This window comes from Diabrotica undecimpunctata, chromosome 3 (assembly GCF_040954645.1).
Source record: "Diabrotica undecimpunctata isolate CICGRU chromosome 3, icDiaUnde3, whole genome shotgun sequence".
Taxonomy (NCBI): domain Eukaryota; kingdom Metazoa; phylum Arthropoda; class Insecta; order Coleoptera; family Chrysomelidae; genus Diabrotica; species Diabrotica undecimpunctata.
In genome coordinates this window covers 166,195,651-166,223,383 of record NC_092805.1, presented here as the reverse complement: position 1 = coordinate 166,223,383, position 27,733 = coordinate 166,195,651, and the positions used below count along the sequence as shown (strand labels likewise).

Sequence of the window (27,733 nt, the reverse complement as noted above, 5' to 3'; positions counted from 1 at the left end):
TCAAAGGCGGCCAACTTGTTTTAGTGTCCACGCTTCCAAGCCATAAAGAAGAGTAGAAAACACGTAACATTGAAGTATTCTTAGGCGTAGTTCTAACCTTATATCCCGACAACAAAGAAACTTTTTAAGTTTAATACACGCCTGATAATACACTATATTTATGTGGAAAATAAATACACAGTAGCTTTTTTAATAATATAATGCACAACTAATTAATAAAATGACTAGATTTTGTTTACAAAAGTTTGTATAGATAAATAAACCACAACTACAAATAAATGATTCTAAATTAATAAGGAAAAAACATCATATAAGCTAATGAATGTAAGTTAATAATTGAACGGAGGTTTAAATGACTTTTGCAAAGAATACCATTAATATAAGAACAAGAATCTAATTCAAAATAACTAGAAAGTTATTTAACGAAATAACCTCATTCCAAGTTAAAGTTTTGCTTTATTTAGTTGAAAAATCAGATGAGTATACAATGTTTTTCTCGAAACATGTATTAGTTAGACTTTTATGAATTTAAGGCATGATGAAATCTCAGTCTACATTATTATTGATTCAATTTCTTTATTACAACCATCTGACCAACAAGAGTCCTTTATTACTGGATTTAAATGCCTTAGTGCATTTTTTAACTATTCATTATCTTTTTTTTTGTAATATAACACTATATCTTCTTTGAATCATTCCTTGCTTTGCTAGTATATATGCATATACATATTTGTTTTATACCAAAACGTACTTTTACCCAGGTAAATGTTATTTTCTTTTATTAGAGAATAGATAAGAGATATTGTTAAATTCCGTAAGTGTTGTACCAACTATTTCTGATAAAATTTAATTTATGTTTGTAGCTTTGTTCAAATTAGACTTTTTCAGTCTAGGTACTTGTAAACATGTCTAATATTGTAAGTCTAAAATATATTTAAGAGCCTTCAATATTGATATTAATTCTGCAGAGTAAACAGACATCTTATTTAATCGAACTGTAGGTAATATAAATGTTGTCCAGGAATGGTGACCAAACCGCAGAAATAACGCCATCTGTGAAAATGTAAAGACATTTGTGAAAATGTAAAGTATCAGTTCAATAGTTTGTAACAAAGAAATTAAAAAATTGAAGGAAGTACAAAAAGTGTTATGGAAGCTATTGATATACCTATTGGAATCTACTCTAACCAGCTTTGACAAGAAAAAAAAAAGGAAGATAAGAACAGTTCTTATTATTTAACGTAAAATCCATTCTTAAGCTTGGCAGTTTTACTCAACAAGACGAAATGAACTTCTTAATTGAAGTTAATGACTTTTTATAAAAAATGCATAAAGTATCTTGAAAGATGAAGTATACCTAGTGTTGACGCGTTGACGCCTTATTAATTTTACTTAATTTTCATACCCTATTGGTTATGCAACCAATATAACGTAATGTAGTTAGTTTTGCCTATGAAAAAATATAAGTGTGAACGCCGGTTTTCGGCAGATTGAGATGTTAGATTTTAGACACATAAGAAAAAAGAATAAAGAGGCAATTACCGAAATTCTTGTAAATTTTTATTTAAACAAAAAGGTGAATTAAATACAGTCCATTACATCAAGTACGAAACACCTAGTGTGTCTACTTTCTCAGTTTAAATGGATGCTTTTTATAAGCAGATTCCAATTGGAAACTAATTGAAGACATTATTTGTTACTTTAACGAAAAAATCATTGACATACATAAATAATACTTTGCTATTTAATCAACTGGCACCGTTAGTGGATTTTGTAGGTAAAAAAATTAAAGAATGGACTGATAAAGATAAAAAACCACTTCAGCGTCAGGAAAAATTTGGCTTTGTTTTGTTAAAACACATACCAGGCCAGAACAGCACTCTGAATTTTTGAAAATATGCCTGTATGTGTTTGTGATCCCTATCCATAATGGTAATACTGAAAGAATCTTTTCGCTTATGAACATTCAATGGACATACGAAAGGACCAAGATGGGAGGTGTAGACGGTATAGACTTTATAGACGGTAGCTTCTACCGTCCCACAAGTTTGTGCATGGTCCATTATGTACTGTATATTTTAAGAACGAGTTTTCAGCGTCATGCAAAACAAAAATCGTGCAATTAAACTTAATATTAATATCTTATAGTTATAAATAAAACATATTCTTACTTAAACAATTAAAATTACACTTACAATTTTTACGTAGATTAAATAAAATAAATATGGAAAACTATTGGTATATAAAAAATAGTGTGGTAGAAAAATACTGATTGTTCAATTAAAAAGGTACTTCTTGACTAGATTGTTTCATAAAAATCACTGGTATTGGCAAATGCGAAATATTTCTCCTAAAAAAAAAAATAGAAAAATTAGATATTAGATATTAGATATTAATGATGTTTGTTACTATTTTAGATGAGTAATATATAAAGGGATAAAGGGGTAGAATGCGAAAACATTTAGTTGATTCCAGTTTACTCCAGGGGTGTAGAGTTGTGTTATAGAGGTAGCACCTTTTATCGGAACGACCACATCGAGCGTCATAGACGGGAGATGGTTCTTGGTAACTGGTCCTCATAAGACAGCTAACTCTTACTTATGGCTCCACGTGCCACACCCCGGGCAACTGCATTGGTCTGCAGGCTAAACTAAGTAAGGGTAGCCAGATATGGCGAAAATTCCACCGAGCGATTGCCGGTATAAGCAATCCCACACTTGCTGACCAACGGCTTCGGGCGGATGAGTTGGTGAGTGGAAGGGCACTCTTTTGTCCTGGTGCTAAGAAATTGGCACCAAAGGCGAATGAATCAAGTAAATGGTCAACGGCGTAAGGATGCAGAAGGCAAGGAGAAACCACTGCATTAAGGATCCAATTGGATATCTCTAGTACGATCATCATGACTGTACAACAAAAAGCCACGTCAACCACTGATCATGGGAATCGGAGACCAGGATCCGGCATGGGAGGTATATCACACGAAGACCACAGGGCCTCCCGGGTCGTCAACCAGCAAAATCCCTGTGAAGTACTAAATACCACTCCTAAAAAAAATAGAAAAACACCCAAGAGAGTATTAAAAATTGGTACATGGAATGTTAGGAGTATGTATGATCCAGGCAAAATGCATAATATAATACAAGAAATGCAAAGATTAAATGTCGACATTCTAGGCATTAGTGAAGCAAGGTGGCCAAATTCTGGCAGTTTTTCGACAACAAATGGCATGGTATATTACTCCGGAAACAGTAGTACCCAACACAGACACGGCGTAGCAGTTTTCGTATCTAGGTCTATGATGCAGTCGGTCATTAATTTTACTCCAGTATCAGATCGGCTCTTATTTCTTCAATTACAAACAAACACAAGTAAACTAAATATCATACAGATCTATGCACCTACTGCAGATAAATCCGAGGACGAAATTGAACAATTCTACGAAGAAATCAATCAAGTATTAAAATCGACGAAACCACGAGACATTACCGTAATTCTAGGTGATTTTAACTCAAAAATTGGTAAAGGAAAAAGTGGAAAACATGTAGGAGAATACGGACTCGGCAAAAGAAATGAACGAGGTGACAGACTACTTCAATTCTGCCAGGAGAATAACATGATTGCATCTAATACATTCTTCAACTTACCAAAGAGAAGACTTTATACGTGGAAATCACCCCAGGACAATGGCGAAAGAATAATTCGAAACCAGATTGATTTTTTACTGATAAACGAACGATACAGAAACTCCTTAAAATCCGTTAAAGCTTACCCAGGCGCAGATGTCTCTTCAGACCATAACCCTCTAATAGCGCAAATGAGTATTAAACTAAAAAGATTGGAGCAGAAAAGAAGAGCAAATCAGATAGACGTCAGTCATTTATGTAACCTGGAGGTAAAGGAGAAACTGCAAAAATGTATTAATAATAATCTCAAAATACTTCATGAAAAAGAAACATCTCAGCCAACGAACAACATAGATAAAAAATGGCAAAACGTAAAAATGGCGATAACAGGTCCTGTGAAGAAAATTCTGACTAAAGAAAAACCAAAAATAAAGCAAAGGTGGATGACTGATAAGATCCTTCTTCTCATGGACAATCGGAGAATAATGAAAGGAAAAAACGAACAGAGGTATAAACAAATACAGAAAGAAATCAAAATAGAAATCAGAATAGCAAAAGAAGATTTTTATAAAAGAAAATGTGAAGAAATAGAGCAATTGCAGGCAAAACATGATATTTTTAATGTACATAAAAAAGTGAAAGAACTTGCAGGTACACAAAAACGTAAGCAGCCAAATACCCTGTATAATGTCAACGGAAACATAATAACAGAACTAGAAGAACAGTTGAAGACATGGAAAAACTATATTGAAGAACTCTTTGCAGATGATAGACAACAATCTGAGCTAAGTAACATACAAGGAGACGAAGGTCCAGAAATAACGGAAGAAGAAGTAATGTACGCACTAAAAAGAATGAAAAATGGTAAAGCCCCAGGTCCAGATGAAATACCAACGGAAATCCTTAAACTAATAGAAGAAGACTCGATTCACATTTTAGTTAAACTTTTCAATAGCATTTATACATCAGGACAAATACCACAAGAATGGCTTTTATCCACCTTTGTTACTATACCAAAAAAGATAAATGCCAAACAATGCAGTGATTACCGTACAATCAGTCTGATGAGCCATGTACTGAAAATATTTCTGAAAATTATACACTCTAGAGTACACAGAAAACTGGAAATGGACATCAATAATACCCAGTTTGGATTCAGAAATGGACTTGGAACAAGAGAGGCGTTGTTTGCACTGAACGTTATGTCTCAAAGATGTCTTGACATAAATCAAGATGTATTCATGTGTTTCATAGATTACAACAAGGCCTTTGATAAAGTGCGGCATGATCACCTAATCAGACTCCTGACAGAAAAGAATTTAGATAAACGAGACATCCGACTAATAGCAAATATGTACTACAATCAGAAAGCAGTAGTGAGAGTAGAGAATAATACCACTGAAGAAATTGAAATAAAGCGAGGTGTGAGACAAGGGTGTATACTGTCACCAACCCTGTTTAATCTCTATTCCGAAGACGTAATGAATAGAACACTCTCTGAGCAATCTGTAGGTATTAAAATAAATGGTGTTAGATTAAACAATCTGAGATTTGCCGACGACACCGTTCTGATCGCAGAAACACTTGAAGAGCTACAGACATTGGTAAATAAGATAGCAGACTGCAGCGAAGAATATGGACTATCTTTGAACATAAAGAAAACTAAATTTATGGTAATATCGAAATCAACACAAAATGTTCAAAATTTATATTTACACAATGAAATTATCGATCGAGTTAGCAAATACAAATATTTAGGCACTTTTATAAATGAAGACAACGATAGCTCAGCAGAAATCAAAATAAGAATAGAAAAAGCCAGATCCATATTCACTAAAATGAAGAGAGTGTTCTGCGGAAGAGATTTGAGCCTTGAAATGAAACTTCGCCTGATGAGATGTTACGTACTTTCTGTGCTGTTCTACGGAATGGAGTCATGGACGTTGAAGAAGATTGATACCAAAAAATTAGAGGCATTTGAACTGTGGATGTATCGCAGAATCCTGAGAATATCATGGACCGAGAGAGTCACAAATGTCGAGGTCTTGAGAAGAATGAATAAAGAAAAGGAAGTCATATTTACGATCAAAAAACGAAAACTGCAATACTTGGGACACATTACAAGAGGCGAAAGATATGAACTGCTTCGAATAATTATGCAAGGGAAAATAGCAGGAAAAAGGTCCATAGGAAGAAGACGAAACTCCTGGCTAAAGAATCTACGGGAATGGTATAGCTGTAGCAGCAACGAATTGTTTCGGTCAGCAGTTTCGAAAATACGTATAGCCCTGATGATCGCCAACCTTCGGAACGAAGATGGCACTTGAAGAAGAAGAAGTTTACTCCAATTAGCCTTCTCTATTCAAATCCGACTCTCACCTTCACGGTGGTGTCCTCTGTAAACCGAGCAACCCAACTGGAGATCCAGTATTCAACCCGGGTGGAAAGTTGTGTCGGGAACTGACGAGAGCAGGTGAAACGGCCCTCCGAAAAGGGAGTTTGGCGATGGGTTAACTACCCAACCTTATTAAAAACCTTTTGTTATGAGAGCTACAAAGGAAGAAACTGGACTGTCTAACCTACGACGAACTCTCAAACGAAATAAGGATAATGATTTAAAAATTTGCACGTGGAACGTAAGAAGCCGGTCGAAATCGGTTGAAATATTGGACAAAACCAAGTCAGAAAAAAGAAATCATTGGTTTGATCATAAGTGCGAAATGGCCACAAATAGAAAGAACGCAGCATATCAAAAAATCATCGACGCAGTTTGTACACGGAGAAAAAAAGAAGAATATAGACATCTTAGAAGAGAGAAAATACGTATCAATCTACTTAAGAAGAGTGAAGAGAATAATAGCCGTCGCGTCGAAAATTTAAACCACGATTAAAAATTTGTAAAGACACTAACGCTGAAATTCTTCATGATAAAAACTCAGTTTTTAACAGATGGACACAACATTTCAGCGAACATCTAAATATAAACGATACTAAAGGAGGTTACAACATAGAAAATCAATAAAATCTACAACGTGAACTACACAGTGAAGACCCAACAAGAGAATAAGTGCCAAATGCCATTCGTAAACTCAAAGACAATAAAGCCCCAGGAATCGATGAAATGTTCGGAAATGTATAAAAAAGGTGGTGATCAACTTTTTGCAGCAATCTATAAACTAATAATACTTATATGGGAAAATGAATTGGTACCAGAAGAGCGGCTAAAGGGAATAATATGTCCGTTGCATAAAAAGGGTGATCAACTGGAGTGTAAGAACTATAGAGGCATTGCTGTTAGCATCTGCGTATAAAATCTTCGGCAATATCAATCCGGATTTACTGCTGGAAAGTCAACTACACATCAAATTTAAGCACTTAGGCAGATTCTAGAAAAGTCACTAGAATATAACATAGATACACACCATCTCTTTGTCGACTTCAAAGCAGCCTATGACAGTGTGAAAAGAACTGCATTATATAATGCAATGATAGACTTTGGGATCCCACCTAAGTTAGTTAAGTTGACTCAACTAACAATGCAAAAAGTAAGCTCATTCGTTAGAATTAGCTGGAACGTAAAGAAACTGAACAAGATATTTGGACGGAAAAGATAGAAAATTTGAAAATGGAAATAAGTGAAGAGAAATTATTATATATAAGACAAAAAAAAGAAGAAAGACAATTAACATATAGTAGGCAATAAATAGAAGAATATTTGGAAACAAAAAAATTAATATAAGAGTTCAACGTAGAGTTTTGACACAATAGTTGTCCTTCTATTACATATTAGTATTACGAGTAAAGCATTGATATTAAAAAAAACACCAAACACAAATAAAAGCTATAGAAATTAAATAGAAGGATTGCTGGAAAGTAAAAATAGTTAGATACAAAAATGAAGACATTGAGCAACAAAATCAAAAATGTTTAAAAGAAAAATAGAGAGGAAACAACTGAGCTAGTACAATTTGATCAAGAACAATAGAAGCAAAGAATACAAATAAAAAAATGCAGAACAAATAAAAATGGATAGATAAACTAAATGAAATTGAACAAAAAAGGGCAAACACAATCGAAGAAATAACAGAAGTGAGTGCAGACTGGAAAATATTGCAAGAAGTGGATAAGCAATAAACAATCCAATTTTAGCATGTTTATATGAAAGAAGAATAGAGAATGGTTTATAAATCTGTCTTCCGGGAATTAACTTACTCCTAATTTATTAAATTTATATTGGAGAAAAATTCTATGCAAAATAACTTTAAAAATAATTACATTTTGAAATGATTTGCCCTATTTCCCTTTATCGTGTTTTAACTGACTAGCATGTTGTCAAACATTAATAAATAGATTATAATAGTTTGCAAAATTTTGGTATCAAAGTTAAAAAATGTCTTCGAAACCAGTCTTGCTGCCATTCTGATCATTAAAAAGTTATCCTGAATATTTTGTTGTTTTTATTTAATGTTACGATAATACCAAATCTTTTGATTTATAAATAACGTAATAGATATATTTATCACCTAAATACTTACGTTTTTATAGTAGCACTCATTTATCTGGGCATCTTGTAATACAATTTCCAGTTCCTGGATGTATCTAATCGCGTTTTGCAGAGTTTTTACCTTACTTAGTCTCTTTCCTCTAAAAACAAATTCACAATCATAACGACTTCCTTATCTGAGTAACTAGCGATTGCACATTTTTGGCATTTCCTTTTTTTATATCAAAATAGATTTCGCGACCTTCGTTATTTGAATAGATTTTGTACTTGAATTCAAAGTTCATATAAGTACATATATATATATATATATATATATATATATATATATATATATATATATATCTATATATATATATATATATATATATATATATATATATATATATATATATCTTTCCGAACATATATATATATATATATATATATATATATATATATATATATATATATATATATATATATATATATATATATATTTAACGTGATTATTTCGACCAAAAAACAATTTATAAATATGTTGGAAATATCGGGTATGTGGTCTATATTAAATAAAAATCTTTGTTTTTTCTAAAGCTCAATATTTCGCCATTTATTTAATAGCTTCATCGGGAGTAAAGAAATTAAAAGATTATACACATAAATAAAATTGAATATTAAAATAACATTATTGTTGATGAAACTGTACATTTAATAAAATGCATGTTAAAATTTAAAATATCTTTGAGCACGTTCGTTAACAATGATTGCAATGAAGCATAGGAGAATACCACTACGGTTTTAGAAAAGGAATATCCACGATAGAAGTTAAAATACGCACATATACTTGTCCTAGACTTTAAACAGGCGTTTGAAAAACTAAACAAAAGAAAAATCATCCAAGACTTACAAGAGAGTAAAATACCAAATAAAATTATAAGAATGAAAGAAATGACAACGCGAGATTCCCAAACAACAATAGAAAGCGGAAAAGATAAAACAGAAATAATAAAAATAAAAATTGGAGTGAGACAAGGAGGTACGCCCTCAACGGTGCTATTTATCTATCACTAGACACGGTATAGACAGAGTAATAATAAAAAAGCTGTTAAAGGCAGGAACTATAAACAAGAATGCAGTACATATAATAAGATATGCGAACGATTTAACCATAGTCTTCTTCTTTAAGTGCCGTCTCCCGATCGGAGGTTGGATATCATCATCACTATCTTAGTCTCTTAAATTCTTCAACCATGACACTCTTCTTCTTCCTATATTCCTCAGTATAACCATAGTAGCAACAGATAAAAGATCATTAAAGTAAACCTTTCCAGAAAATAAAACGAAGCCAACCTTCAGAGGCCTGAAAATAAATGAAAATAAAACAAAATACATGAACGTAAGCAAGAAAAAGAAGACAGAAACTGACAAAAGACGCACACAGCTTAGAAGAGGTTGAAACGTTCAAATATTTGGGAGTATTAATCAACAGAAGAAATAAAAGTGTAGATATGAACAGTAGAATTCAAACGAGAAATAAAGCATTCTACAGAAATAGTGAAAATCTACAAAACGACCATAAGATCAATAGTTGTATATGCTGCCGAGACATCTATATTAACGACAAGAGAAGAAGAGCAACTGAAAGTTTTTGAGGGGAAGATTATAAAAAAATACTGAGACCAAAGAAGGAAAAGGAAGGGAATACAAGACAATGGATGAATCATGAAATACAAGAATAGATGGAACAAGAGAACATAGAACAATAAAAGCATAGATAATTAGATGGTATGGACACATAATGAGAAGAGAGAAAAGCAATCCTTTAAGAGTTATAACGGAATGGATACCACCAGGTAAATGAACCAGAGGCACACCTAAACTGAGATGGCGACAACGTGGAAGAAGACTTAAGATGTACGGAAATTAGAAATATAATAAGGACAATCAAACAGAGAGAAGAATGGGGAAAAGTAGTGAAAACAGCGAAGTCACACCAGAAACTGTAAAACCAAACCCAGAATGGGATAATCCTTTACACAAAAAGAATCTTCAAGTGAATTCAGCTTCCTCGGGAGCGTAGGTAGGTATAGCTTGTATATATATAATAATTCCTGAATGCATTTTCTATCGGCATTATGTTCAACATGATTTGGTCAACTCACTAGCAATCATGGGCGCCCATATATCAAAATCAAGGTGGGGGGGGAGGGGTGGGCAAGTCAACTCAAATTTTTATTTTGATCCATACAACTTAATAAAAACTAAAATAGCCGATTGCAAAAATGCAAAAATATAAACATGATTTACAAACAGTAAAGAAATACCAGAAAAGTAAAAGTAATCTTAAACAAAAAATTATTAACAACATATTTTATGGTATGACTTTATACATACAAATTTTATTATACAAAATTTTTTATGTAGGAATAAAAAAATCAATTTTAAGCAAGGATGTTAAAAAATAGTAATAAAAAAAACAGGTACTCTGAGATACGAAATGCAACACAAGCAATAGTGTAGTTTAAATAATATGTAAGTAACATAATATCTGAATTGAAAAATTTCTTTTACTAGGAAATTAAAACAAATATTCAAAACTGTACTACGTTGAAAGGGTTAGGGTAGGGTGTACACCCTTCTACTACCATGCTTAGCCGAAATTGCATAAATAGTCAAATGTCTGCAATCTTCAAATACTTCGCTGGGTGCCAACTTATTTATATTTGACATTAAAAATTTGTACTATGTTGTAAACAATTGAAGAAATTTAATTAAAAATTTATTTGTTATAATTTATTATAAAAAAATTAACATTTTTTTTTCAGTTAGTATTGTATGTATTATAATTTATTGAAACGAATAATTTCCTAATAGAATCTAAAATGGTAAAATGTTAAACCCAACAAAACGTAAAAAGTAAACTTGATATTGAAGGCTAGTGCTCTGTATCTTGTGAAAATAAAAACTGAAGGTTTCTGGGCTTTTGTCCAAACTCATCTATTACTTTTTTAATAAAATTATTTCGATTGTTTTCTATTTTATTTCTATGAACGCTCATCATACATAGTCCATCTAATCTTTGTTCACTTATAGTGGACCATATCCAGGTTTTAACCCTTCGAAGAGTTGAAAATGATCTTTCAATCGTGCATGTAGTGGGAGGAAGGCACAGAGAAATTTCTATAGCTTGGGCTATAGCTGGGTAAAATAGGCAATGGTCTAGTAGCTCTATCATTGAAATATCTTCTACATCTAAATTGGTTTGATTTTTCCAATAATAGAGATACAATGATGCCTGTTCTTTTAGATTAGTAATTTTGTATAAATTATTTATGATTTCTATTATTTTGGCGAGGTCTTCTTCAGTTAATTTTATTATGTTTTTGGGATGCAAGTTATACAATAACATACCAGGATTATTGTCTTCTGAAAATCTGACACCAAGAGAACTAATTAAAGAATCTAGGTACGGAATAAATAATGACACTCTAAAAAAGTCTTCAGCGGAATTATCCGCATGGTTTGACCGTTGTGTTTGCTTTCTAGGAGCGATTCGTGGTTTTCCAAGGGTAATACTTAGAGATTCGGCATCATTTGTACTCTTTTCAAAAATTGTTTTAAAAGTTGTTTCCGCTTCTTGTCTGTGCTTTGTTATCATATCAAGAAATAACTGTATATGATTTTTAACTGCCAGCATATCTATTGATTTAGTTTGTAAAATGTTTACTATGGGTTCTAAGAAAGAAGAATATTTGGAAATCAAATTTAGGGAAATTATAAAAGTGGAATCAGATGTGGCACATGAAAGCTGCTGTGCTCTTCATCTTGTTGAGCAATTAAATTTGTTATCTGCTATTATTGTTTCTAAAACATTTTTGATTTCAATAAAATTTTCTGAAAATATTCGAATAGATTTGTATTTTTATGACCAGCGAGTTTCGGATAACAAAGGCATGTTTGGTGCTAATCGCCGTCTCAAAGTACTATCACGAAAAAATTTGATGACATCTTTAATAATTCCCACACAATTCTGAATTTCTCTAACAGTATTTAAATCATTAACAACCAGATTTAATTTGTGTGAGGCACAATAAAAAAATAATGTTTTGGGATGTTTTTCTCTAATTATTTTTTGAACACCACCCTCTTGACCAACCATAGTCGCGCATCCATCAAATCCCAACCCCACCAATTTTTCCACATTTAAATCAATTTTTGAAAGAAATGTTAAAATTTCAAGTGCTATTGATTTAGCATTTAATTCATTTAATGGTACGAAACCCAAAAAATCTTCATGAATTATATTTCCGTTAACTGTTTGATTTTCAACATATCTCACCCCAATAGATAGTTGTTCGACTCCAGATATATCTGCAGTCTCATCGGCAAGCAAGGAAAATGCGATTGTGTTTGGATGGTTTATTTTTTCGATAATTTGCCGTCGAACAACTAGTCGCTCATTTTGAACTCTATGTGAAGTATATTTTTTGGTATATATATATATATATATATATATATATATATATATATATATATATATATATATATATATATATATATATGGTAGGTAGCTACATTCGAGGCATTGTTAAGGAAGTACCTACCGCATTTCTCGGTATTTCGCTAGATTAGTTTCCGGTTGTTTGCTGTTTTGAGGTATTGTTGCAAGTTTGTCGCCACAATATGCGTAAATAATGTATTTTTTTTAAATATACTTACATACATACTGATTTTTTAAATAATATTACTAATGATAGAGGGGGCAACTGCCCCCTCTTGCCCCCCCCCTATGGGCGCCCATGCTAGCAATACAATCAAAGTACGGTATTACTTCGCAGAATGAATTGTATTCCACCATCTTCCGCCAATAAGAGAGTATGCACTTTATATATTAAGGATACAAAGAAAGATACCTACATTTGATATAATAAAATTGATAGAAGTAATAAAGAAATAAACGATAGAACTAACAAAATCGATAAATTTAATTTCATACCCTATCAAAATAATTTTAACAAATGTAACAATATTTTTATATTCGTATTAACACTAATCCAGTAGTCTTTGATTAAAATGAAAACAGTGTGAACATTTATACATCACCCTGTATGTGTCTAGTAAAAATTTAGTGTATTTAAACTGACAAAATATTAAATGCTTCCGACATAATAGATACCCACGAATTCGGTACACAAAAGAAATCTGACCTTTAACATACTTTCGTCGCATTAGACGAATCCAAAAAAAATCATATCAAATTACCTCGAATTCTGATAGGGAATGGCCTTTTTCAATCGCACAAAGGCCATGTTGACAGCTTGGACTCTTCTTCTTTCTCGCGCGTTTCGTCTCTCAACGACTTGCGGGGGCCTCTCTTTGTGCGCCACGTGTTTGACATTTTTTGGATTTTTTTCTCTGAGTGGTCTTTTGATGGTTGAATGTTTTGAATAAGTGGCATCTGCCGTAGATATATGATCTCTGGGAGACGTCCACGGATCGCTTTGTCTAGAATATTGTGAATACATGCAAGATATGGAATGGTGCACGTTCTGCATGGTTTGTCTTTTATTTTTGGTTAAACGCTCATTCAAAAATTGTTCTTTTTTCAACTTGTGTTGGTCCTCTTAATGAACACCTGAAGTATTGAATAGCGCACAATAGGTCTTAAAATAAAAATATAGCAGCTTATCTCGATAAAGACATCTTGCATATAATTTGTGCCATTTGTAGTGATGTAGATGTTCTCTTTGTCACCAAAGTTCCAACACAAACCTCAAGATCTGAAAGATGGCATATGTTTTTAAATATTATATTATATATATGTTAATTTGAAATGTAAATATATCTGACAATATGTTAAACTTTGTAAACTGCCGTAAATTCATAAAAACTGACTTATTAAAAACAAATTCAAGCAGAGAGTACTCTTATTATACAGATGAAGAGGAATTAGAAAAAGATGTTAGCTTGGTAACGCCCAGCTATAAAAGAAAAAAAAAGAATACGTCGTAGAAATCTCCATAGAACTCAACAACCTATATATATATATATATATATATATATATATATATATATATATATATATATATATATATATAAATATAATGTTACCTATATATAAACTACTACTTGATAGAGGGATGGAAGCTACATTAAGACTGTTGGGCTCCAAAGAAATTAAACTTAATTTCATAGATCCTGAAGCATATAGAGTTGCAACAAAAATTTTTAACGAGGAAGGAATTAAAAAGATGGCATTCCTATGAAAATAAACTCAATCGCCAAGAGAGAGTGATTGATAAGGGGGTCGGCTCATCATTCAAAAATGAGCAAATATTTAAAAATCTACAAAACAAGGAAATACAGAATATGAGGCGTAGAAAATATATTAAAAAAACGATAAAGAAAATAAAGATAAGCACGTGAAACTACCAGTGCACATGCTCACATTTAATGCTAAAGAAGACATCAACAGAATATACGAAATTCGTGATATACTAGGAATGAGAGTGACGATTGAAACCATAAGATGTCCCAAACTCATACCCCAGTGTAAAACCTGCCAAGAATACAGGCACACAAACAAACATTGCTAGGAAATACAGCGATACCGAAATACCTAGTGATATAATAAAAATATCAGAAATGAAAACGAAGACGTTCTGACGGACCTCTGCAGCATAAGCGAGATACGTGTTATTAATCGCCGACTCTTTTCAATATATACTCTGAGGAGATTTTTAATGAAGCCCTCACAAACCTAGACATGGGAATCCGAGTGAACGGTGAATACATCAATAATATCCGCTACGCCGATGACACTCTGTTACTAGCAACCAGCCTAAACGATCTGCAGGCCTTACTAGACCGAGTGCGAACTGTGAGCGTAACATACGGACTGAACCTTAATATTAAGAAAACTAAATTCATGGTTGTCAGCCGTACAAATTTAGATCCCGGGGCACTAATGGCAGGTAGCGAAGAGATCCAGAGAGTCGACAGATTCACTTACCTCGGAACTACCCTCAACGTACAATGGGACTACGCTCAAGAGATTAGATCCAGAATTGAAATGGCACGGTCTACATTTATTAAGTTGAGATCCTTGCTGTGCTGCAGTGATCTCAGTTTGGGAACCAAGATGCGAATAGTGAGGTGCTACGTTCTTCCAGTGTTACTATATGGAGTTGAAGCCTGGACACTGACGCAAGCCACTGAAAAACGAATCGAAGCCTTCGAGATGTGGATATACAGAGGGATACTAAAAATATCTTATGTGGACCATGTCACCAACGTTGAGGTCCTACAGCGCATGACAAAAGAAAAAAAAGTGCTTAATTTAATTAAACAACGCAAGCTTGAGTACCTCGGCCACGTGATGCGGAACGAAGAAAAATATCGAATTCTTCAACTTGTTATGCAGGGTAAAGTATTTGGCAGAAGAGGACCGGGACGCCGTCGTATCTCGTGGTTGAAAAATCTCCGACAATGGTTTGAGATGACCTCAGCGGAGCTGTTTCGCAGAGCAGTCAACAAAACCATGATAGCCTTGATGATCGCCAACATCCGGACCGGATAAGGCACTGAAGAAGAAGAAGTGTTATTAATACATTTTTCCCTCACAAAGAACAATACAAATACACTTTTGAAAACAGTAGAGGACAAAGATCTATGATAGACTATATTCTGTCGAATAGAGAGTTACAGCCCTCTCAAATCTTGGATGTAAGAGCACCAGAAATAGGAAGCGATCATAAATTAGCATTGTGCAAAATCCGAATGAAAACACTAGAATGAGCAAACTTAAGAATTAATTTATTAAATACAACACTAAAATTAACAACCATAGTGATAACAAATAAACTGAATGAAATTATAACACTAGCAGAAGAACAACAAGGTTTTAGGTCGGGAAGATCATGCACCGACGCTATATTTATAATAAGGCAAGTGCAAGAGAAATAATTAGAATACAACAAACCAGTTTCGTGGACCTTAAGAAGGCATTTGACCGGCTAAAATTAAAAGATGTTATCCACTTATTAAACTCAAGAGAGATACCTTTAAGAATAATCAAAACGATCGAAAATATCTACCAAAATAACACAATAAAAGTAAAAGTAGAAAAAGAACTAACTGACCCAATTGAAGCTCGGAATGGGATAAGATAGAGAGATTTTCTGAATTCTCTATTGTTCAACCTGATTATGGAGGAAATAATAAAAAAAGTAAGAACTAAAAAAGGATACCAATTGGGAGAAAAACAATTTAAAATAATCTGCTATGCAGATGACACAATACTACTCCCTCACAGTGTAGATGATTTACAACGTATGCTGCACCAATTTAATATAACCGCCAGAAGATGTTAATTTCCCCAAAAAAGACAAAATAATATGTAAATTTGACCTGGAAGGTCAGATAATAGAACAAGTGATGGAGTTTAAATATCTAGGCATCACATTATCTAGCTACGGAAAGCTCGAAACAGAAGTGGAAGATCAAGTGAATAGAGCAAACAGAGCCGCATGTTTCCTGAATGAAACAATATGGAGAAATAAAAATATTGGGAAAGAAATGAAAGGCAGAATTTACAAAATAGTCATCAGACCAATAATGACATACGCGGCAGAAACACCACCTGGCACAGAGAGGACAAAAAGCATGTTAGAAACAGCAGAGATGAAAACACTTAAAAAAATTGATGGTCAAACACTATGGGATAGAGCTAGAAGTACAAATTTACGACGTAGATGCAAGGTGGAGAATATCAAGGACAGGGTAAGAAATAGAAGAGTAGAATGGAACGATTATATATGCCAAATCACAACAAATAGAGTAGTAAAGACGCCTTTCCAATAGGAAGACAATCAGTAGTAAACCACAAAAATGATGGAACGACAACTTACTGGATGCACATTAAAAAACAGATAAAGTCATATCTACATAAATGAAGAAAAAAAAAGAAGAAAATAAAACCAATTGTGAACGATAATATTTCTATATTATTAGCTGATCAATATCTATACAGGCATACATTCAACTAAGTTTAAGACATATTTAGGGATAAAGGGAATACCAACCGCTTTTACATCTATTAATTATCCTGAATCGAACGGATTAAATGAAAGATTAAATCAAACCCTAGATACTCGCTTTAGATGGAAAATAAATGATAATAACCATAAAGCATGGCAAAAACTTGTACAGAAATGTACGAATGAATATAAATACGAAATAGTTCAACTAAATTTGCACTCTCTTATTTGTCAAATAATAGAAGTAAGCAAATAATATCACGTTCTCAAGTATCTCTTGAAGAAGATAGAAAGATAACCTTTTTAAATTCTAATAAAAATTTTAAAAATAACAAAAATCGGATTGATAAAAATAGAATAGAACATACTTTTTCATAAAAGAAATTAAGTCTACATCGAAAATGGTTCAAAATTAAATCGAAATAAATTAGATCCAGTTCGATTCATATACAGTGATTCGTCAAATATCTTCCTCCTTTTGTGAAGTATCGTGTGGAAAGGAGAAAGAAGTTTTAAACTTTTTCCATTTCAGCAAACTACTTCCGTTCTATCCAGAACTACAGTCCTAAAGAGAGTAGGTGTAAAGGTTGTTGAAGCCTTTAGACACTAATATTTCCATCGCCATTAGACTGTGGGAAAAAGGGAAAAGAAAAAACAATATCTGAACAATTTAAAAATTACCACCTAAAAAAAAAAGCACAGCAAAGAACTGATCAGCATGCAGGACAATTCTTACACAGACCTACAAATTGTTGTCAAGTGCTCACATCAAAGTTGATAATATTCAAAACAAAAATGGAAAACTGAATACCTAATAAGCCCTATAACTTCCTCAATAAAAAATTGTACGTACCGCTTGATAAATCACTCTTTCAAAAAAATGTACCTTTAAGAAAAATATAAATTTAAAAATGTACACATAATAGGATATAAATTAATTTACCATAACAATTGGAAAACACAAACCAATAAAAATTTGTACGATTTTTGCACTCCAGTTCTCTTTTACACTACATTTAAAAAAGTGGTAACTTTGTTGATCTTTTTGTTGAAACTGAAGGGAACAATTTGTAAGTATAATATCCATTTAATTTTAAATCACCCGCATACACCTGGTCAAGGCGGGGTTAACACCGATGCTCACCTTTATCCTAAACATTCCACTTTTTAATACGTTTTTTAGTAAATTGCACGTGCCTTTAAGCCTCTAATGCACACATTTTTAGTTTTCGATTAAGAAACTACAACTTTTACGAATATAATCACAAAACAAATCGATTGTTCATTCAAATTGGAATAAGAGAAGTGTAATATAGTCTTATATCTTTTCATCATCTATCGTATAGAGTGTTATCTGATAAAAATCATCAAAATCCCTATCTTGATCATCTCCATTACCAATTAAATCATAATTGATTTCATGTTTGACAGATGATTAACTAATTACTCGAATTCTTTAGCAGTGAGGCTTCGTTTTTTTTTTCATTAGTAATAGACTACAAGTCCATGGGACATTTTTAATCCTTTAATTGGCAAGGGTATAAATACTTACTGAAAAATTAAAATTTGTTCAAATATATAGCATAAAACATTCATCTTGAAATAATTTCTAGTTTTTTTTTGTTTTAATAATTAAATAATTACAATTTAGTTTTATGGTAACTCATAAAACAGTTCCTTTCAGAGACAATAAGTCGTGTACTACATTTCTGACACCGACCTTTGGTTGTTGTTAAGGGAAAATGATCAATGTTATCTAGCCTAGTATCGTCGGTCGGCCTAGTAACTACCGGACTTAGGATTTGTTTGTTAGGAAATGACCAATCAGCTGCGCGACCTATTTTTGCTTTATTTGATTTTAGTAGGCTTTGAATAATGTCGTTGCGGAACGTTCTCAATGGAACGATTTTTTTAATGTTCAGTGCATTGTGTCTTCTATGAAGCAGCCATCCATTATTTACACTTATATCTAGCATTTAAACTAACAACTTCAGGTAGCATCGATGTGACTTTAGACCAGTTCGATATAAAGACAAGCATGTCAGCAAGGTGACGCCTCCCATATGCTTATTATACTCTAAAACTACCTGGGGACTTGGTACGTTAATTTTTTTTGTTCCTTACAGTATCTTTGAACATGTGATATTGTTGTGGTATCAGAAAATAATGAAACTAAACTGACACTCGCTAACACTTTCGAAGCTACCTCGTCCTCTTTTAAATAATATTTTGTCAGAAACCATAGTACATTTCTCATCTATTGTTTTGAACTGTCTCTAGGCTGACTTTGCCTAACTCACTTCTTAGATATGTAACTAATTCAAGTGAAGTAAACCAATTATCAAAATATACAATCTTACATGGTTTCTCATGAATATATATATATATATATATATATATATATATATATATATATATATATATATATACAGATTGAACGAATTTAAAACGGAACATACGAAACATACGAAATCAATGAATTTCGGCTCAACTCCGCTCTAGGTGGTTGGCCAACAAAAGGTTGTCAAATAATTATATTATAATAATCCAATACTTCAGCGGGCTGCTGGATTTTGAATTCTTTCAAGAACAAGTCAAAACTCCACCCACATAGGTTGCCTAGAATCACTGAAAAAACTAGACTACACAAGCAGTTATTATGCTGTCAAACCACTTATCGCTTCCTTATAGTCCAAGAGATAGAGCCGAAATTTTGAACTGATCAGTAATATGATATTTCTCTATTGGAATATATTCATTGTAACTGGGTTAAGACTTTGCCTTACAGGCGGACGCCCCTCGTGGTACAGGGGGTGGCTATACATGGATGAAGTTGTCATTTTTTTTCGGAAAAATTAACGATCGATAATATGGCTGAAAATTTGCCCAGAGGTATATTTAAGAAAAAAATGTGATTTGTAAAGTAAATATGACTTTGGTTTGAAAAAAAAACATTATCATAATATCATTTTAAAACTACAAAATATTCTATAAAAGATTCAGACGATGACGTAGAGTTTTATCAAATGTTTTAGAAAAGTTTTTCTAAATTTTTTTTCTTATCGGAAAAATCGTTTGAAAATTTTTGGAAAAAAATCATGGTATAACTGACAGAAAATCGAAAGGATTCTACAAATTAGATTTTACCTCAAAAAATTACGAAAATTTTCATTTACGGAAATTTTTTTGGAAAATTTTGAGGAAAACTCTACTTGACGTTTTTCAGAATAGTAACAGAAGTGAGCATACAAATTTTCAAATCAATCGGTATAAAAATATCATAATTAAATCAGTTTGAAAATTGTTACCGAGACCTAAAATGCGCAGGCAAGTGGTACATTTGATCCCGTTTTATGGCTCTCTGTACCAACCCAGCTGTCCGCTCTTTTCGATTTAGAGTTTTAAGGGGCTAAATAATGAGCCATGAAAATGGCGGACATATTACTTATCGTTAATTTTTCCCCCAAAAATTGGAATTTCACCCCTGTCCGCCACCCCTTATGTATCCACTCTCGCGTCCGCCCTTTGGGATTTCGTCTAGTTATACCAAGATCTTACTCTGGGCAAATTTTCAGCCATATTATCGATCGTTAATTTTTCCGAAAAAAATTACAACTTCATCCCTGTATAGCCACCCCCTGTACCACGAGGGGCGTCCGCCTGTAAGGCAAAGTCTTAACCCAGTTACAATGAATATATTCCAATAGAGAAATGTCTTATTACTGATCAGTTCAAAATTTCGGCTCTATCTCTCCGACTATTAGGCAAGCTCCTCTTTCCTTTAAAGGAGACAGATAGTTGAACGATATTTTATACAATGTCTATCACCGGGTATGGATTTATTTTTGTCCAAGTTTTATATTGGTCCACTATTTCAAATGCAGTTCAAACAGACATATTATATTAAATTGTATGTTCCGTTTTAAATTCGTTCAATCTGTATAAGGTTCTTGAACTCCTAAGTGGAGCATAGAGCTTCAGTGAAAACGCGCCATCGGGTTCTATTTTGCGCTAAAGCCTTCACCTCATTTCAAGACTTTCCTTGGCCTCTTATCTCGTAAATGATGGATCTTCCCTAAGTTTGTAGTGGGCGACCTCTTTTTCTTTTCCCTTGGGGGAATTCTCATGAATACTTCTACATAAAGTTACTACCACTTTCTGCGCTATTCCAAAGTATTGTTCGTCGCAATATGTAAAAGTGTGATTCAAAAGGTATTTCCACCAGCACAAGGAAAAACCGCTCACGATACCGCTCACTCCACATTGAACAAATAGTTTAAACCCCCATTTCTTCGGCTTGTTTTTTATATATTGCCGTCTAGTTCCTGCTCGTGTTCCCTTATATGGAACCAGCATTTCATCTATCGAAAAACGCTGTTCTTCTGGAATCGCCAAGTTTTGGCGTATATGTTCCAACAATGAACGGACTTTAAAGTACCTGTCGGTGCCATTATCATCTTCATTGTTTGCGAAATGAATGTTTCTTCTGAGACTCTGATAACGTTTTAGGGGCATCACATCAGCTACTTAATCATAACGGAATGATTGAGACCAAAAATCGCAATAGGAAGGCATGCTAACTATCCCCATCAACAGCTCAATTTCAACGAAAGATTTTATTTTCTTAATATCAGTGGCTACGGATTTACCTATCCTCTCGGTTGAATACATATTTGTATTTTCTGCAATTATCGAAAATAGATCGTCCTTGAAAAACATTTGGAAATAAGTCAATGGTGATGAAATATCAGTTACATTACTGCAAATAGGTTCTGGAATTTCAACTCGATAACAAAACTCTGGGGAGAAATTAAAATCCATTTTCTGCCGTTTAAAGTTAACCTTCTTAGGTACAAGTGGTAACGGATCCAGCATATTTAGTTCTAATGGAGTCAAAGAATTTTAAAACTCTTTCTGATCTTCGAATAGATTCTGTGGCAACATCATTTTCACTCTGAATTGACTCTTAATACATATTATTATCAAATATCATTTCAATGTCCATATTATTTTGGTCATCATTTTTTTCCAAAACATGTGCTCTGTATCTGAAATATCGGGATCGTCAATTATTGGTGGTAACATTGCGGTTATATTCATTGATTGTTTGGAATAAATTCCTAATTCGCAATGTGCCATCTGAAAACAAAAAATAACAAGTTAATTTATCCATTTATTTATACCACAATGTTAGGCAATGTATCTTTTAAGATACCACTAAAATCCGTTATAACTGAGAACCCGACAAAGCTTTAAATGAGACTTTATACAAAAATTATAGAATATATTGAACAAACAACTTGATATTATATCTCAGTGGATTTATCTTTACCAATATATACAGGTATCAGCATAAAATCTCTAAAAACTTTTCAATAAACACTGTTTACTAACTGATCAGTTAGTTTACTAACCCAAAAATTGTAGCATACTAGATTTACGTCACCTGCAGAAAGTTTGTAATAGACCCTATAGATGGCGACTCGCAGCGAGTTATAAATGAAGAGTGTATTTAAAGATACATTACCAAAGACTGGCATAATTTTGAAGAAAATACGTTAATACAAATTTTTTATTGATGATTATAATATGTATCTTTAAAGATACATTATAAATTAAAGGGTTAATGAGTCATTTGACCCAGCAAAAATTACATATAATTAACAAAAAATTACATACAATAAAAATATTTATCATCCCTACCTAAGTTTATTAATGACGTACAAAAATGTTTGACCACGAAAAACTTACCTCCTTGAGTTGTTATTACATATTGTAGTATTGTTTTATACGTGATTCATTCTGGGTCACATGACCCATTAAAAATCTCCCATGGGCTTGTTGACTATAAGTGGTCTACGAGGCAAAAAGCTTAAGAAACACTGATATAGACAAAAATCAATTTATTGTATGTTTTCTGTAAATTATACAGGTAACTTTCGGTGGAATAGTCGAGGATAATAAATATGGTTCTTTACTCTTAACTTTTCGATATCCAATTAGGAACTATCTTTTAACACTTTCAGCTGTTCTTTTGTGGCTCTATTAATCATTTTGGCCTTCAATATGCGTGCGTTACCTACATAATAATACCAAAAAATTGCGTGTTGGTTATAAATGCACATTTTTTATCAATTTGTATCAAATCTACCCATCTATAGTTACATTGTAATTGAAAACTTACATTATGTGATTTGTTTAGAGCAGATTAAATGAAGGTTTTAATAAATCATAAAAATAAGCAAATATAGCTCACCAACTGGAAAGCTGTAGGTTAGACACATTTCTAAAACGAATATGAGAAGTCGCTATTAATTTTAAAGGAGAAAAATGAGTTATTTTGAAAAATACCGATCAATTTTATCATTTATTGGGACACTAAGATACACGAACGAGTTTTTAGATGGATTTATTGATATATTTCTTTATAAAATCTATCTATATAAAAGGCTAGGACGACAAGTCACACTGTTTGTCCGGTAGGGTAACTACGCCACCTAGGAAAGGAATCTGAACTACCAATATCTGACATTTCAATCAATTTTTGTTCTTGAAGCGATATGTTTAATTAATAATCCTAATAATATTAATATAATTAATAATACGATTAATTATTTCGCAAAATTGTCGAAAGTATTGTTTCTTCTTCTTCAGGTGCCATCTCCGCTACGGAGGTTGGCAATCATCATAGCTATTTTAACTTTTGAGGCAGTAGCTCTAAATAGTTGTTTTGAGCTGCATCCAAACCATTCTCTCAGGTTCTTAAGCCATGAAATTCGTCTTCTTCCGATGCTTCTTCTGCCATCTATCTTTCCTTGCATTATGAGTCGCAGTATGCCATACTTCTCGCCCCGTATCATATGTCCGAGATACTGTAGCATTCTTTCTTTAATTGTATGTTCAACTTCCTTCTCTTTACCCCAAACATTTTCAACTTTTTAATAGGTAAATAAAGCAAACAATACAGGGAATTTACTCCTCTGCTATCTAAATATTTTAATAAAAACCCTTGGTCGTATTTCTATGTTAAAACCTATAATTATGTAGGCAGTTTATGAAGTTCACTTATGCAAAACACTTTTTTCCTGTAAGCGGTAGATGTAAAATCAAATTATTCTTGTACATGTCGACATCAAATTAATATTATTAAAGTAGGAATTCGATGTTATATGCGGAACAATTTTTATAAACACACAAATGCTGTTTTCTGTCCTTGTAGAATTCTTTTCCTTCTTCGCTCTTACTTAATCGATTAATATTTCAATTTTTTATTACGGAATTACAGATTAAGTTGTTGTTTTCAAAAGATAATAAATATAGTGTTGTTTCTCGCCATTAGAATTATGTCACAAGAATAAATGATAAATATGTAGTTTACTTCCGCTATTTTAAAAAATGGTATACTAAATGGCAGTATACATTGTTGATATATAGCAGCCTATATATATATATATATATATATATATATATATATATATATATATATATATATATATATATATATCTTTTTGAATGGTTATACTTATAATAGTGAAATTTGGAGGGAGCTAATAAACAGATGTATGCTTCTTAACTAGTCATAACAAGTGACGTAATAGTGACAGATGACGTTAAGGCGGCACTGTGACAGATGACGTTACAGCGCCACTGTGACAGATAATTTTAAATAGGACCTTATGGCAAGTGATACCTCGTTTGAAAGGTATGGAAAATATCTATTCAACCATACTAATTTTATTTTAAGTTCTTTTTGATGAATAAATTAAATAAATACTAAAATTGTAGTTCTGCATTTAATTAATAAATATTAAAACCTTCGCCTACCGATCCACCAAGACACCGAGGATGCACGAAATACCCGTCTCCGTTCTAGAAAACCACCAATGAAAACGGCAAGAATGATACATGAGGAGTTCAACGTCACGAATGCATGGTCCCAAGAATGGAACGCATGGCAAAATAACATGCCCTGCATTACCTACAAGCCACCAGGTTTTGATCTTCCACGCAAAACATGGTCCACTCTAAATAGGACCAGACATGGCAGATGTGCATACATGCTACATAAATGGGGAAAGAACCCGTCTCCTCAATGTCACTGTAGGAAGAACCAAACCATCGACCACATTATTGAAGAGTGTCCCTCAAGATCCTACGATGGTAGTCCTGAAGACTTCCTGTTTACAACTTCAGAGTCAATTGATTATATTAATACACCTGATGTTTGTTTGTAACTATTTAAAGTTTGTCATATACCTATATTACTAGTGTTTGTAATTTTGTTCTAAATGTGTTGTAATTGCCATACTTACGATAAATAAATAAATAAATTCATCCTGCATGAAGAATGATGTGTCTTTTACCTTCGCTATCTGTGTGTTTTATTGATTTTATGCTGTCTTCTTGCCAAATTCTTTTAATTCCACCCTTTGCAAATATCTATGTCTCATCTAAGTATACGAATGTTGCATTTTCAAATTTAAGTCTAGCATATTCTCTCAAAAATTTAATTCTTTTGTGAACCACAGTACTCCTTTCGCATAAAAGTAACCTAATATTTTATTTTTTGAATTTAAATCCTAAATCTCTGGTCACTTTCCAAAGGCTAGTCTTCTTAATTTCAGAAACTTTTCTTTCAGAAAGTCTTTCAGTCTTTCTCTTATTTTGGCCAGTAAAGTATCTAAATTGACATTGTTCATTCTGACATTGCCATCATGACATTCGCAATCAACAAATGTTGATTGCGAATTTCAAATTTTTCTACATCAGGTAAGTCAATGCTACTAATAGAATGATTACGGGTTGTTTTCTTGTCTTCGTGATACTCAGTCACAGTAAGATCTTCTTGAGAATCTCTGACAGTCTTCATTACAGTTTTTAGCTTACTTTCACTTATCCCGAGTGCGACACAAACGCGTTGATTTATACATAATAATGAGTTTAAAGGTCTACCATTGTCTCTTTCCGTGATAAAGTATTTATGCACATTTGCAATTAATTCATCAATATCCAACCTACGTCTAGACATGATGGTCACTTGAAACTACACGTTTGAATTACAATATACTGAGTTTAGATTAATATGACAGAAACTTTCTAACTGTTGTGATTGAGAGGTAAAATATAATATAGCCGCTTACAAAGATCCTAAACACATTAAGCAAATTAGCCTAATGATCATTAGGAATGCCGATTGTAATTTAATTATGTTTGATAAAAAGTTTAGAAATGGTTGAAAACCGTAAATAAACAAATTAAAATGTTTCCCACAATTATTTTATTTTTAGTACAAATATTTTCATTTGAAAATAAAAAGTTAAATATATTTACCAAAACCCTAACTTTAACCCGTAATCGCAGACATCTCAAAAACGGTACACTCTAACAGACATATGCTCAATCTAACCACCACTATTTAAATTGACAAAATGTTCTAGTTTACTCCGAAGTATTTTTTAACAAAAATTAAAAGTGATATTTTGGTACTTTTTATAACTACTTTAAATATAAATTATCCTTAGCACGGTAGTATTTGTTTCAGAAAAAAATTATTAAACAAGTAGGTGAAAGAAATTTACGTTTATGCGAAAATAACATTATGCAAGAATACTATTTATTAAAAAAATGTAGCAAAATGGTTTAATGACACATATATTTATTTTATACCTAAAATTTAGCAAAGTGTTAAACATTATGGAGAACACCAGTGCAGTTTACCGTGCCTTTTACTACAACGAAAGTTTTTCTGCGAATTCCGTTAATCGTTTGTAGGTGTAAGTTGGTTGAATGTACTGTAAGTAATAAAATTAATTAAAATATAATAATATGCACAGAGACAAAGAAGCAGTCTACAGAATCAGGAAATATAAATATCCTAAAAGGATATCGAAAAAGAGATCAAGAACAAGAAAGCGCCAGGGTTAGAAATTATCTCATTTGATCTTAAAAAACATGTTCTTCTTTTCCGGTCTTGAGTATATTTTATGAAATATTGATATGTATTTGTTTATTTTTAATTATGATGTTGCCTTAGTTGTCTAATTACTAGTTATTCATCATTAATATTCTGGTGCAGTTTGTTCCTGGAATTTGAAGCACCTTGTACACGATGAATTAATTTCACGAACTATTACGAGTCATAAATCATAGTCGAGTTGTCAACTAATCATGAATTTATTATATTCCTGCGTGATTTTTTAAATGCCATAGAGGGATCAACGTTTCATGCATAATACATAAATAATTCATAAGTTTGCAGTAAACACCACCAACTACAAATGCTCATAACAATTGCCATCCTGACTTGACTGTATCATGTTCATTACAAGAAATACGAGAGTTGTATATTAAATTTTATAAATGGCACCGGTAGTTCGAATATGAGGAACAACGGACTCAACGGTAAGGTGTAGCAGGATTCCACCTTTGGTCGATGATCTGTGACTTACCTCCAGTAGAAAGCCATACAATTAGTCAGATATTTTGTCTATGGTGTAAAATATAATTTTTTAGTTGTAGAATGACAGATCTTTTTAGTTACAATTTCAAGGAAAAAGTACAATCTACCCAATAAATTTTGAGAAAGGGGA

The 27,733-nt window shown here is 32.5% G+C and overlaps 1 protein-coding gene across 3 annotated transcripts; it reads right to left on the bottom strand.

Annotated features, from left to right (window-relative positions):
• Positions 1–208: 208 nt before the first annotated feature.
• Positions 209–25,722, bottom strand: LOC140437758 (uncharacterized). 3 transcript variants are annotated; one of them, XR_011950410.1, is made up of 5 exons: positions 18,088–18,181; positions 13,369–13,886; positions 8,159–8,267; positions 2,196–2,350; positions 209–1,053 (listed from the first exon to the last, which is right to left on the bottom strand). XR_011950410.1 is itself a non-coding variant. In XM_072527466.1 (4 exons), exons 2-4 carry the CDS (start codon positions 13,659–13,661, stop codon positions 2,300–2,302), a joined length of 453 nt encoding a protein of 150 aa, XP_072383567.1. In that variant the 5' UTR covers positions 13,662–13,886; positions 25,508–25,722; the 3' UTR covers positions 209–2,299. The 3 variants fall into 3 exon arrangements, 2 of the variants coding, with proteins under 2 accessions (XP_072383567.1, XP_072383566.1); XM_072527466.1 differs by lacking the exon at positions 18,088–18,181 and adding an exon at positions 25,508–25,722 and having other exon boundaries at positions 209–2,350; XM_072527465.1 differs by having other exon boundaries at positions 209–2,350.
• Between the last annotated feature and the right edge of the window lie 2,011 nt (positions 25,723–27,733).

Coding starts and splice junctions, on each gene's coding strand:
- LOC140437758 (XM_072527466.1), bottom strand. CDS start 13,661: ATGCAGAACGTGCACCATTCCATATCTTGCATGTATTCACAATATTCT. Junction 8,268..13,368: donor ATTCCCTATCAGAATTCGAG/GTAATTTGATAT, acceptor ATTTGTTTTTAG/AGGAAAGAGACTAAGTAAGG. Junction 2,351..8,158: donor ATGAGTGCTACTATAAAAAC/GTAAGTATTTAG, acceptor TTTTTTTTTTAG/GAGAAATATTTCGCATTTGC.